Source organism: Passer montanus, unplaced genomic scaffold (genome assembly GCF_014805655.1).
Source record: "Passer montanus isolate IOZ18808 unplaced genomic scaffold, ASM1480565v1 scaffold70, whole genome shotgun sequence".
NCBI classification, from domain to species: Eukaryota; Metazoa; Chordata; class Aves; order Passeriformes; family Passeridae; genus Passer; species Passer montanus.
In genome coordinates this window covers 2,200,158-2,215,223 of record NW_024372148.1, presented here as the reverse complement: position 1 = coordinate 2,215,223, position 15,066 = coordinate 2,200,158, and the positions used below count along the sequence as shown (strand labels likewise).

General features: G+C 39.2%; 1 protein-coding gene across 3 annotated transcripts in view; it reads right to left on the bottom strand.

The window, feature by feature from the left end:
• The window catches only part of SS18 (SS18 subunit of BAF chromatin remodeling complex), a 42,552-nt gene extending 27,715 nt beyond the window's left edge, over positions 1 to 14,837 (bottom strand). The window contains exons 1-3 of one of the 3 annotated variants that reach the window (XM_039730083.1): positions 14,632 to 14,837; positions 11,092 to 11,168; positions 9,797 to 9,881 (exon numbers count right to left, since the gene is read on the bottom strand). In XM_039730083.1, the coding sequence (XP_039586017.1) occupies positions 9,797 to 9,881; positions 11,092 to 11,168; positions 14,632 to 14,700 (231 nt within the window). In that variant the 5' untranslated portion in view covers positions 14,701 to 14,837. The remainder of the gene's footprint in view (positions 1 to 9,796; positions 9,882 to 11,091; positions 11,169 to 14,631) is intronic. The other 2 variants (XM_039730085.1, XM_039730084.1) reach the window with 2 other exon arrangements.
• Between the last annotated feature and the right edge of the window lie 229 nt (positions 14,838 to 15,066).

The window sequence follows — 15,066 nt, the reverse complement described above, 5'->3', positions numbered from 1 at the left end:
AACAGGGACACAAAAAAGCTCCAAGGATTATTTAAACAAAACTATATATATTCCAACTCTATTTAGTCTGAAGTTTTCAAAACAACTATCCTTCAAGAAAAACATTGCAGTTATCAAAAAGCATGAGAGAGTGTAGACATGCAAGGACAGGGAACAAAAAATTGTTAAAGACTTTAGATACAAAAACCTTAAAGAGACTTCACAAACTACAGGGAATTAAGTCAACTGAGGGAACAACTAAAAACACTCAAAGAGGTACTACCAGAAAAGTAATTCATCAAGAGGAGCTTCTGGATATGGCAACAGCCCAAAGACCTGTGTGAATCCATATCAGATTCTTGAAAATTATGCAAGAAAAAGGTCCAAGGTGCTAAAAAGAAAAACCAATCTTCCATTAAAAGAAAGTACCCTATCAGGTATCTAGAAGGTAGACAAACACTATACCTTCTACTTATAAAAAAAAGTAGTAGGACCAACATAGTAAAGTCAAACCTTTCTAATTTACTAGAAATTTTTAAAAATATAAATTAAACCACCTAGCTGCATAATTAACAGAAGCCTCTCAACACAAGTTTTTTGACAAAGCCTTTTGGAGCAATACATTGTCCAATGGCACCAATCAAAAACTGCCCAAAGGGAAGTTCAAAGAGTAAAGAAACTTACAGAGCTGAAAATATTTTAGTAAATGTCAACATGTGAAGCTACTGTAACATTACTGAAAATGTGGAAGAAAGAATAAGCAGAAGGTGCCAAGTGATGTGGATAAATATACAGCAATTACATGGAACTGTAAACCACTTTCTTCAGAAAGAGGAAGCTCCTATTGCCATTAATGCGGAAAAAAAGTAACAAATAAAAACGAATTGACCACAATCCAGAGAGTTTGGTGGGGAAAAAAATCCCAAAACAAAAAAAAACCCCAACAAAACGAAGAGAAAACTCAAAACCCCACAAAATCTATGTGTAATATCTGTGGTCACATTCTGATTATCTTCAGTAATATCCAAAGTCAGGCAGAATACTAAAGAAAAAAATGCTGATGTATTTGATACCATAATACACATTCAATTTGGGCAAAGTAATCTCAAAAAGATACTGTAAAAATAGCAGGATTCTAAAGAGAGGCAGTCAGTGATTATAAACTTTGACTGTTTACACCTGAAACAGCAAAAAGGACAGATTATTTTTTTTTTTTTGCATATAAAGGAATATAACTTAAGAGGATATGACAGGAAGACAATTTAATGTATGATACACACAAAAAGTAGATCATCCAATTTATGGTTTAACAAGAAAGAAAACCTCAGGAGAATAGTCAGTAAATTGAAGAATAACATTAAACATATAAGACATGCCATAAATCACATAAATCTGAGGTACTCATCAACACAGTACACTAGAACTAAGTTTAAATAGGATTAAGAGATAATTACACATACATATATGCAATAGAAATGGTTACATAGGATATTATATAGGATATTTTAAAGAGCATTACAAGCCTTTTTGTCAGATCATAAACCAATCACTACCTGATAGTAATTAAAATGAAATGTCTCCTGCAGATATAATTATTCCCCAGTGAAATTCCTCCAGAGTATTTTTCTAGTGGATGCGGACAGCAGAAAACAAGAAAAAATTGTTTTTAAATGGTAACTTCCCGATTTCTATTGGACTTGATCCAGCCATTTACAGATAATAAACTTCTTTAAATTGACTTCAATTTAAAAATCCCACAACAAAAGAATCCCACCCAGCTACATAAACTAGATTTTTTAACCTTTTTTGTCCCTTACAGAAGTTAAGAAAATTGACTATCCCCAGGAACATGCACTATATATAGCAAAGACTTTTTAAAAGGCAAAATGATCACACAAAGAATATTCACACATATTCAAAAGAAACAAGCCACCCTTTACAGAAGAAAAGCTACCCAAAATGAACCCTAGCCATTAAGCCTAGATACGAAGGGTAAAACGACATCCAAACACAGTTTGGTTAACAGAACCAAAGGAAAGGCTACTTCCCTCCGTTTGCTGGAATTGTGACAAAAAGGAATGAAAATTGAAATCACTGCTGATTTCATTCAGATTATGTAGTAGAAAATGTAAATATTTTACTCCAGTAAAAAGTAAATTAAAGACTTAGAAAATGTCAGATATAGCTTCACTTGCTAAATGCTAACTTTTGGCTCATTTCCCCAAACACACAGATTATCCTTATAGTGGCTATGAGCATTTAAAATTTATCAGAGCATGAAAAAAAAATTAGAAGCTATTTAGTAGAACTCTAAAAATTTGAACTGGAAAAAGACTGAAACTGACTCAATAGTTGCCACAAAAAAGAGACAAGGAAAAAAAATTAGATTTTAACTGACAAGTTCCAGCAAACAAAATCCTACTAAATCCTAAAGTTATTTGAATGCATGCTTTAAAGACAACAGCTACACTGCATTTTTAGAGGATTTTCTTTTAGATAATAAAATAGATCAAATGCAAGACGCAACAATAAAATCTCCTAGGGTGATAACGTGCACCTGAAGATGGTAAGATTTTTCTTCCCACCACCAGCAGGTTTAAAGATTTGTTTAGGGAATATCTATTGTTATAAAAACTGAGATTGAATATCAACTCAGTCACAAAAAAAAAAAAAAAAAAAGGCAAAAACCAGGAAATACTGTTAAGCACATTAAAACACAATACTGCTAATCAATACAACTAGCAACAGATACTTAAAGTACACTATCAAAAATACAATTTTCTTGAAATTCTCTCAGAATAACAATTAAAAGCTACAGGAAATGCAAATATTAATAGCCTTCTTTTCTTTCCAGGAGAAGCCTTAACTCCGGATTCAATCAATCATCTTTGTTTTCAATTCTCAAATACCATTTTCTGCAAAACAGCCCTTCCCAGGGGGGACTGTGCCCTGCTCATATCACATTGCTAATATCACAGGACCTGTCCCAGTCTCAGAGAGCAGTACTCTGTTGATAGGTGGTGATGGCACCTGTGGAGTACTCACTGAGGTGTCAGACTGGGAAATAAGATCGTAAAGGAATATGCTTTTGAGATTTGAAAGAGCAGAGAATTAATTGGGTTACAACTCTTCTTCTACAAGGTACTGGGTATTCTAGTACTGAGTGTCTTCAATAAAATAAAATTAAAAAATAAAATAAACCCCGTATCAATTCTCAGCTAGTATAATATTTGGGGATAGGGAGGATTTCTACAGGTAAATATTCACAATCATGTCTAAATAGTGAAATTAATTATAAATGTAATTTGTGCTCTCACTGTTGAATTACCAGTTGTGATTCAGAGTAAGGAATTTTAAATTTAGAATGACAACCAGTTTACATATCTTGATTTACATCAGTATCTTCAAAAATCAGAGAAATTCTGACTTAATACTTAAACATTCTGTTCAAAGAGGCAATTGAAATCTTTAATGTTTCCAATTGCATATATCACAGCATAAAAATATTTTACTGTCCCAATATTCTTTAACAACTTTTTAACAAACAAAATTTAACCCTGAAATATCTGATGTTCTCTTAGCAATAGCTACTCTGATACTTATAAAAATAACCTCCCAAAAATTATTTGGGGGGTTTTAGTAGAACTAAAAATTACTTAAATCAGAAATTTTAAAAACTAATTCATTATTCAGTATTTATTCATATGGGTTTATTAAAAGTAACCACTAATCAGTTAACTGTGGATGTTAACTCAGGGATCACTAAATTATGGAAACTAGACAGCTTCTGAGGTGCTCCATAACTGCCCCAAGAAATGCAGTTCCTATCTGTCCTCAGAAGCTTTGTGTTCCACAGCCCTTGCCTCTTTTGCTTTTAAGATGGTTTAATGTTTGGTCTGATACTTACAGGTTTTGCTTGCATTTAGTAGCCTGAGAGAAAAAAAAAAAACCCACCTCTGTTCTAGCTAAAAGGCTTTCTGTAAAGCCACCCAAAGCAGAAAGACTCCAGCAGAACCCTCAAGCAAGGCATTTGGGAAACACCAAAACCATTCAGCCTCTGCACCTATGTCACCAGACTACCTGGTACAGCTCTCAGGAAATAGCCTGCAGTTCAAAAGGTATTTATTGTGCAGATACTGCACTACAGAGAGGCAAATGATATCTTTGAGTATGAAAGAATTACACTTTAGAGCATACTCCTCATTCAAACTGCCAGTGACTTTTACTGATTTCTAAATCAGCCACAGAAGTTCACAGGCAACAGAAGTGGTTTTTTGTGTACAGTGCACTAGCTCCCCATGTGGACACACCTGATTAACAATACATGCAAAGTAGCTTACAGAACTTAGAGCTATCCTGTGGTTTAAAATGGCAGCTATTGGGCTCTGAATTCACTTCTAACATCCTAACAACTGAAATTCCTGTATTTATTTTTTTCTTAGTGTAGTTGCTGGGTTAAGAAGCTCCCACCAGTGACTCTTCATTTCCAAGAGAACCCTTTCAGTTGTGCCAACACAGCCGCCTTCTTCTCTTTTATAACATCTTAAGAAATTATTATGGTTTTTTCCAAAACTGTTTAACATTTAATCAGAGCAATTATTCTTCAAAATCCAAGCTCCAGTAATCACTAATAGCTCCCTTGCCTCTTGACAGGAAACATTCAACCTTCCTTTTGCTCTGTTCTCCATTAATTCAGTTTACAAAGAGTTGAACTTGAACTGGGCATGCACTTGTGTTCTGAAAGGTTAACGCAAAATTATGCAGCATTCTCCACATACCAGAAACAGATTTTCTGCTATGCCACCTGTCCTGATTTCTGCTGGGATAGAGTTGATTTTCTTCCCAGCAGCTGGCGCAGTGCTGGGTTTTGGATTCAGCAGAAAAATGTTGATAACACACTGATGTTTCAGTTGCTGCTAAGCAGTGCTTACTCTTAAATCAAAGGTTTTTTTGTTTCCCAGGCTCTGTCAGCACGGTGTGCAAGAAGCCAGGAGGGAGCATGGCTGGGACAGCAGACCAAAGGGATAATCCACACTACAGAGCACCAGACTCAGGCTGAGCATTGGTCTGTGGTTTTACTGTCTCATTTTAACTATAATTATAATTTTATTGTAGTATTTTATTTCAATTATTAAACTGTTCTTATCTGAACACATGGGTTTCATCTTTTTTCCTGATTCTCTTGCCCAGCCCACAGCAAGGGGAAGGAAGGTGTGTGGGGTAACCAAGCAGCTGCATGGTACTTAGCTGCCACTTTACCAGGCACTTGGTGCATAACTGGACAATAATTTCATTAATTTAGGATTCCTCTCATCATCAGTAATAAAAGTTTTACTCCACAATTTTATTTTAAAGTGTCAAAACTGAGCCACATTTTTATTCTCAGGATGCCACCTTGCTTTTTTCAAGAAAAGCCATGTCAAGGTAATTCAATTAACATGTATTTTAGAACAGCTTTTGTATTCAAAGTAAAGGCTACTAGAAAAACAGAGAACACAGCTCAGTTCTTAAGACTCAGATTTTTTTCTACAACCACATCGTACATTAAAACGATAGATTGAACATCACCCCTTTGAAAAATAAAGTGTGTAAAATTATATATAAGTTTTCACTGTTTGAATGAAATCATGCTTATAATGAAGATTCCTATTTGGCCTGAAGAGCTCCACAACTTAGAACCATTAAACACCATTACTAACACTTCATGAAAGCTTGTCTTCAAGTTAATTTTTGGAAGTATTTAATTATTTTGTGTATGGGCAGTGGTTGTCTTTGGTTTGGAGATTTTTTTGTATTAGTTTGGTTTGTTGTGGTTTGGGTTTTTCCTATCTCTTGATGCAGTTGCTTTGGAAAGAACCAGCATTTCAGTGCTTGTTGAGATTAGGTGTTTATAAAAAGCAATCATTATCTTATAGAGAAGTATTTTATAACTAAAGTGACATGAACTCCTCCCTAATCTGTGTGACAGGTTTGGGAACAGCACAAAATAACGCATTTTGCAAGTCCTAAAAAAAGCTTCATTTTTGAAAGAAACAGCTCAAGAAAAAAGGTATTTCTGGTTTGTAATTAGAAAGTTTATAAATAACCTTTACAATATTATGAAATTTAGAAAAACTAATGCAATATTCAGATTCTTCTATGATTTAGACACAGTAAGTTTTCTTGGAAGTCATTACATATACAGACTGTAACTTAGTACTGGAAAAAAACTGGCACTTCCAACATAAAAGAAAGCTCAATGTTACACAAGTGAGTAATAATCAGAAGCACTTATTTTCAACACCTTGAAATACATGCTGAAATCTCATGCTCTGCATGCTGACAGAATGTAAGAAAAACTGAAAAAAAATCACTTCCTATACTAAAAAAAAACCAAACCCAAAAAACCGCCCCACATAAAACAAAACCCAAAAAAAAACCCCAATAAAAACTCACACACCAATGTTCCTAAATAACTCCTGCAGATCTCGGTATCCGCCCATTACAAAATGGAAGGTTTCCCACTATATACCAAATAAAATGACAGTCATGGGTTGTTTCCTTAGAAGTATCTGGCAAAATGAAGACATAGAAGAGAGGGAGGATGTCAAAAAAAAAAAAAAAAAACAGAAAAGCTGGGGGTTTTTTATTCAGTATTCTTCAATGACTTTTTAAGGGCACTAAAAACACTTCAGAAAACAAAAAATATAAGTCAAGGAGGATGCTTGTTCTGCAGGTTGAAATTTCATGTTTAGAAACACACACAATACCTCACCACCACTTCAATTGCATCTTTGCTCTCTACAGTTCAAGGACATCAGTACCTTGCTGTAGGCCTCCCTCAAAAGCAGCACCAGTGAAAAACCACAAGAAAGCAAGTGTTGTGTTCCTCATGCTGCAAAAGCCCTTTTTGGGAAGCTAGCTTATCTCAAAGTGATGGTAAAGAGACTCTCGACTACGATCCAAGAATACCTGCCACAACTCAGAAAGAGACAGCAATACGTTGCATGAACTTCACATGTGAACTTAGTCACTGCTCTAATCCAGCCGGGAAGACACCACATTACAGCCCTGTCCTTAATAACACAGCTGTTCACACAGCTGAGGAAAAACTGGGTGACTCAAGAACTCACACTTTGTCTTTTAATGTGAAAGAAGGTGTCTTACCCCAAAAGTAATAATTTAATACTCTAGTACGCATACAAGACTACAGGAGCTTTGTTATGACACTGGATTTTCAAAGTCTTCCTGGCTCCCTTCACCCAGACTCTGCAGGGCTTGCTTCACTCGTTTCTCCTTTCCACACTTCCAGGTCCCAGTTATACAAACATTTCTCTGCACAGCCCTGTTGGATCACTACACTTTTTGCTCTCTAAGGCAATAACAGAGTTTCAGAAACTACATCAGTCATTTCATTAGAACAGTGAATTCTGAAAGGCAAGGGAAAAGGCACAACAGCCAACTACAAGCATTTCTCCTAACAATATAAAGCATTAAGTGTAAGGAATATTGCAAGAGGACGCAATGAAGTTCTCATAAAGTTGGAGTAATTTTTGCTAGCATTAAAAATGTCAATAAACCTGGTAACTTATGTCTTTTGTTCAGAGTAAATGATATCTGAAGAGAAGCATTCTCTTTTCAGCCTCACTTTAAGACATAACTATTATTTTTATGAAATGCTTTAAAAATTGTGAGATTTCTTGAGAGCTTATTTTCCTGATTAAAACAATGACAGAATAAAACTTAAAACAAAAAAGAAAATTTAGTCTACTGGGGGGAACAATCTTCCAGAAATTAATAGATGAGACACAACTGATGGATACCAAATTCAGAAGGTATCCAAGCTCAAGATCTCCTAACTTCTGTGGAAAGAAACCGCAACAGTAGTAGCATAAAACTGATGTATTTTAGTATTAAAAATAGTAGATGTCTGCACACACAGTATCTTGCTCTGTATTTACTGTTACCATCCACAACTTGAATTTAGTAAGGCTGATCAACTGCTGATACATAAGCATGGTTAAGAGAATCATACTACCTCCAAGTCAGCATGAGCCTCACCAGCTCCTACACGGAAAGCCAGTACAGGAAAAGCCTCTGAATTAGTTCATCTTGCATTGGAAAAAGGAAGATAACATGATAGCTCACATGTTCCCAAATTCTGTTAGCTAAAATTTACTAGCAAGACAGAAAGAATTTAAAGAATATTTTCCTATAAACCTCAACAAAAATCATCTTGTCATATTATGCTACATTTTGGGACAATCTTCAAAGATTGTAGGTCAGAGCACCTACATATAGATAAGACTGAAGATCTGAATTTCATTTAGTATTTTTGAAAGAAAACTCAAAGAAACCCAAGAACCTTTATTCCCTTCCTCACCTGTCCAAAAGAGACTTTCTCTACCCACTCACACACACTATGCTACTTTTCTCAGTACCATGGAATATTCCTGACATTGGAGATCAGAAACACACTTCTGCCCAGATCTGCAAAAGCCTTTCCCAGCCCTATCTTCATTTTCTTTTAGGAAGACAATGTCATCAAATTGAACTTTAACAACAGGGCTGTCCACCTGGGACTAGGATAAGGTCAAATTCATTTCCAGTTGTCATCAGAACCAGGATATGAATTAAGCCTCCAAAAACATATTAGTTGAGGAACATACACAGCCCTCTTAAAGGGTTCTTTCCCTCTCCCTCAGCTACAAGCATGGATTTATAAAAAGAGAAACCTCTACAGGCACAACAGGTTGGACATAATAAAGCACTGTTTCTATAGTCCTCTAGGTACCAACTTGAAAGGATGCTTCGCCAGTGGCAATGATTGGAGAACACTTCTCCAGAGACCAAAGAAAAAGTAATTCAATTTCAGCTGGTGAAAACTAGTATCTAGGAATGGCTGTTTTATAGACATTCTTTTTAGCTTCATTTTGCAGAAATGAATCAAAACTATATTAATTCAAGAAAAGTCTTATTATCAAAAAACAAAACTTCCTTGTGTTACTCACAATGAACTCCCCAAGCTTTCTGTTTACCACAAAAAGCAAACAGACAGCAAGCTATCTTTATACTGCTGTTTCTTTTCTTACTGCTGAATAAACAATGGAAAAGGGGAAAAATTTGAGGTATCTTATAAAATACAGAGCTCGAGAATACAGATTGAGAAAAAATTCAGACTAAAAAAGATAGCAAGTAATATCCAAGACATGCAAAGCGATGTAGTGTTTCAAGGGTCTCTGGGCCCTTACTTCTTTCATATTATCATAATCCACCCTAAAAAAAGGTTGTTTTCCAATACAGGAGAAAGGTAAAGAATGTGAGACTCACCCAGAAGGTGGAAAAGCAGAGAAAAATTGACCCAGGCTCATTCCACTGGGGCAAGAGAATGGATGATATTGCAGTGAAAAATAAAGAGACAAGGAAAAAATCCCATTCCCCCACCTTTCCCTAATCTAAGAGGGAAAAGAGTACTGATGTAGGAGTTGACTAGGAACCATACCACTACAGTTCTCAGCTGAGGGGGAAAAACAAAAAAGGAAAAAAATATATTCCATCTTTGAGGCAGACCAGATAGATGAGCATTGCATATCTAATTCACAGTAAGAGTCTACATTTAAACAAGTCAGACTTTAAGCAATACCTAAGCAGTGAGATTACTCCAAATAGAGCATAAAGAGACAGCATCATATATTTGCTGCACAGTCTATCAGAGGCCAAGTGTTTGGTCATTATCTCGAACATTTGGTTGGTTGGTTTTTGGTTTGGGTGGGTTTTTTTTTACCTTCAGGAATCCAAATGAAATATATTCCCTACTTTTACACTACTTTGTACTTACTGCTGGTAGTAGAGACTGCATGTTCTGGTTGGAGTCAGCAATAGTGGCTAGGTAAACCAAGTTTGTATGCAGCATCTGCTGGTATCTATCAAAATAAACAAAGCAAAACAAATCTTAATTCATAAATACAGTAACATCAGAATCTACTTTAATTCCACAAATGTAAAGAAAGCTACTTATGCAAAACAAGACTCAAGAGACTTACAAGAGTACCATTACTAGGAATCTTAAGCCTTTTCCCTCACACTTATCTATTATCCAATCTTTCTCAATGTCTCCATCATATCTGTGCCTTTCTTGCTATGAAAATAAATCTAAAGCTGGGCGACACTGTTCTCACGTATTTCACTTCCTGCCTTAAACTAAATCACCAGAATACATACAGGGAGTGTGTTTGTGTCTGGTATTTTATTTTTTATTATGTCCCCATATTCAAGATATCATAGATTTACATGACCACATTTCATTAGGACCCTGAGCTTTGGAAGTTTGCTATGGAATAATTTTTCTGCTAGAGAACCACAGTCCTGATTCTCAGTATCTAGCCCACAGTCACAAAAACAACCTTGAAAGCTGCAGCAGATTACAAGTACATAACTACAGGCTTGCAAAAAAAAGTAGTTCCTTAAACTAAAAGCACCTATTATTTATGATCCCACTCCTATTCCCAGATCACCAGTTCTCTTGGCAAGGGAGTAAGACATGCTATCTGGCCATATTTGTCTGATTACGTAGGTGCTATCATCATCTCATGCCAGAAAAGAGTAATGGGAAAATAACACTCCTTAACAATTCATTCCTTCTATAGTTCTCTCAGATCATTCTACAAAGACCCCACTAGACAGGAAGTCTATGACAGATATTTTGGCAAGCCAAACTTCTACAACAAGCCTGTTAGTTCTTGGACATGTGAAAAGCAGGTGGTTTTCAAACATGCCATCAGGAAGCAGAAAAGTCCATTCTCCTACTTAGCTTTGAGAATTTTTCAAACAAAACTACTTCTTTCCAACAATGTAATTACAATACAGAAGAAAAAGATCTTTGTTAGACAGTCCTTATTTTTATGAGCATCATCACCACGACATTAACTTGCAGTAGGCAAGTTGCAACATTTCAGTGAGAAAAGTGATACTCCTAGAGCAAATAAAACCCACCCACCCCCAAGAATTTCAAGTGTAGTATCTGTAGCAATGCTTTTCTTCACAGCACAGATGTCCTGTAAGGTAAGCTACACAAATCAAGAATGATGATCTAGATAGAAATTCATCCACAGTAGGTATGGATTAAGGTCTTACTGAGAGCATTCAGAAGTCTTTCCCTTGTTCTGATAGTCCATTATACACTGGATAAGATGGTTGTTTTCATCCAACATCTGAAACAATAAAGAAGAAGTTTGAAGTCAATTCCATGCTCTTTTTGGAAAGAAACTGAAGAGAAGTTTGAGTCTTGAGTAATGCTCCTCTTCTTAAACAACAACAAAAAATGTTATCCAGAAGTTTGACGTCACCACTTATTTGCAGGACACTGTTTTGCTCCCATTTCCACCCTCTGATCAGTTTTACAGGTTCTGGCTTAAGGGTTTTACAGTGCTACCATCAGCAGCTACATTTGTGAAGCATCCTGTTCAAATACCTTGCTGATTCTGCACCAAGTTCTTAAAAAGTTTTAAAAATTTTCTGCATTCCTTCATTTGATTGCTAACAAGAAATTCACTCAAAAGTCCATGCCCCAAGCTTCCCTTTTCCTTTTAAAGCCTGCAACTGCTTATAAATTTAATTTTAAAAGACACTGAAATTGTTATTGATGAAAACTGAGCTGGCCAGATTTGTTAAAAGCAAATGTACTAGAAAGCCAGGCAATATTTACATGAAAATCTCTAACTAAACTGCATTTTATAAATATTTGGTATAACAGCACATTATGGTTTAGGAATGGTATTGCCCAATTTAGTATTCCCATTGAAACACTCCAAACCATGCATTCCTCTCCCCACTGGTAGGGTGGAGAGGAGAACTGGAGGTACAAAAGGTTAAGATCACCAGTTGAGATAGCAAAAATTTACTGGAAATACCACTGAGATAAGAAACAAACAATACCAGCAAAAATACTACTAATGGAGGGTACAAGAGGGCAAATGATTCACAGACAAGTGCTCACCACACAGAGCCCCCAACAATACAAGACCCCTTCCACCATCCCCTGGAAATGGAGTGAGGCGCTGCAGGAAAACCTCCAGGTCCATGCCATGAGCCCTCCTGGCTGCTGCAAGAATTAATCCTGTGGTGGCCAGAACCAGGACAAATAGACACAACGAATCTATCATACTTCAGCAGAGTCCATGAAAATGAACACAAACTAATTAATTTTCTCACCAAAAAAGAGTAGTTCTAAAAATTATGGGAAATGGCCAATTTCACAACTTTCTACAAAAAGTTCATGAAGTCAGAGTGTTCCAAGCTCTGTAAACAAGGAAAAAACACACAACCTGGTCTCCTGGAGTGCACGTGGCCCACACTCATCCTTCTAGCTCATGGTCTGCACTCTGATCAGGCAAGATTCACCAGAACCATGGCTAATCTGAGCCACCAGCCAAGTTATCAAAGTCAGCTTACAAAAATGGGAAATTTACTGCCAAATGCAAAATTTTGCATCAATTTAGTCCTTTGCTTTCTCTCACTGGAAAGCTAGATCCCTTTACTCAGCTGCTGAATTTCACAAAACTAGCAGAATCTTAAAACATCCCACAAATTCTCACCTTCTTCCAAACATGGCTGAAACTAGCCATGACTAGACTCATCCTTCCACAAGGAAAGCACAACACCATTCCACAACCTTTATTTCTCTAAGAAATTCTACAGGGAGGGAAAAAAAAACCAAGTAGTGACACTTTTTTCTGTACCTAATCCATCTCTACTATGAAAAGTGTATGGAATCAGAAACCTTAAGCAGTTCACTCAGGACTTCTATCCAGTAAGAACGAGCCAGTCAGCCAAATTTTCTTAAACTTTAAACAATAATTCACCAGAATAGACTAGAATGATCCCAGTGCAAGTATTCTGCCTGAAATGCTGGATCTGGAAATACACTCATTAAGCACTAAACACAGACATAACTGCAGTATTTTCAGCTACTGTGTGAGCCTCAGAAAACAGGCCAAGCTACAGCTGCACTCTCTGAAGAGGACCACAAACCCACTGCTACACTGGCACGCAGCACATGTACTAACTTCAAGTTTTGTAAGAAACACAGTGGCCATTTTCATCAGGAAAAAAGGAAAAAATGAGATAATACCTTTGATACCAAAGTCTAACAGAGCACTTACAAAGGAAGCTGTGAATCAAGGCTCTCCTCAGAACACCTCCCACTGTCCTGAGGGAAGCAGCAGATTCTTAAGGCTTAGCAGACAAGCACACCTTGAAACTGCCCATTGATGGTTGCATTCTTCTTATAGCCATGTAAGCCAGACATCTTGGGGAGGAGAGGACCGGAGGGGGACAGGAATGCTAGGGCTAAGAGGACAGGGAACAAGAAGGAATATAACTGTATCCTAGGTGGGGCTGCATACACAACATAAACCTGTTTTTTACAGGTTTAACTGAATGTTTGCTGATAGAGAACTGGGATAGTTATAAACACTTACCATCGAAAGAGAATTTAGTTTCCAGCTGGATAATATACCTTCAGGGCTTCTGATAACTTAGGTACATTACAAAAATTCTTCAACATTGACACTGGGGTTTTGCCAGCACACCACCATCAACCTAATAGTTTGACTACAGACTGAGGAGAATTTTATCGTCCATATTCTCAATGTGCACCTCAGCATCCTGAAGTCTCTACTGACTACCTCTGTGTAGCTTTCCACCCAATGGATATGAATTTTTCATCAACAGTTCCTAAGCACTGACTTCTCCTACAGTACCCTGGATGTTCCCATTACAACTCCAGGGTCTTCTTTGAGGTCCGTATTGCTGTAACATCTGCTTTGTAGAGGTTCCAATTCTTTACTAAATCAGAGACTAGCTCTATCTACCTGAAGAACTCCTCTACATAAGGAGCTGTACCAATCTAAAATCTGTTTGATTCGCGGCCACCCATACCAATGATGGTACGAGTCTTAAGTTCCTAAACACCACATAGTTACCAGTGAACTTGAACGTGCTCCTCTGTTGCTGCTGTGGATTATTATTAGTCCTGTATGCGCTTTTCTTCGATCGCTTTAGCGAGTTAACTTGCTCCCTCCCACACAAGCTTAGGCGGAGTCCTCCGGAGCGGCTGTCATTGGCTCCGAACGCGATATTCTTTTTCAATCACACCTCAGGCTTACTGGGAGGCAGCCTTAACTACCAGGTCGACCAAGTTTGGGAACTGGAGCCGCCTCCCGCCCCGCAGCGCCCGGAGTCAGGCAGAGGGTCTGGAACACCCCGGCAGCGCTCCCGCTGCCAGAGCCCCCCCGCAGGAAGGACTTACTCGGCTCCTCCACTTTCAGTCCTCTCGGTCAGCTCAGGCCCGCGGGGGCGATCGGGGCAGCCCAAGCGGAGGAAGGAAAACGCGGGCTGGAGGCGCCCGGGGGCATCGCCCCCCTCGCCCGGCGCCTCCCGCCGGCCCCAGGACCCTCCAACAAGTGTCCAAGCGCACAGAGAGGGGCAGCGTCCCGCCGGGGCCCAGCCCCGGGCACGGCGAGTGCGGCCCGCCCTCCTCCCTGCCCCGCCGGGGCCTCGGCGCTCCGGGCCTGAGCCGCCGCCGCCCCCGTTCCCCGCGCGGCAGGAAGCGGCAGCTGCAGCCCCCGGGGCCGCCCGGGCCGGGCCGGGCCCTCCTCTTCGCGCCCTCCTCACCTTCTGGATGGCGGCCGGCGTGATCTCGCCCTTGCCCCGCTGCCTCGGGGCCGCGAACGCCACCGACATGTCTGGCGCTGCCGGGAGCCCCCGCCTCCGCTCCCGCCCGCTCGCGCGCGCGCCCCGCGGACCCAGCACTGGCGGCGATCCGGGAAGAACGCGGCGCGCGGGGGGGCGGGGGCGCGCGCCCGGTGGGACGGCCCATCCCCGTCCCGCCGGGGGAAGGGGTTAAGGAGGAGCGGCGGCGCCTCCCTGCTTTTCCCCCTGGCGAGAGGGCGTCTCGATGAGACCGTGGCCGCCCCGTACGGCCCGGCCAGAAAAACTGGACCGAGAGCCGACCCTGAGCCGCTTCGAAAGTGATCTCCCCCACACAGCCTTGTCACGCGCCTTTCTTGTCTACCCCTTTCTCGGCCCGGCCAGAAAAACTGGACCGAG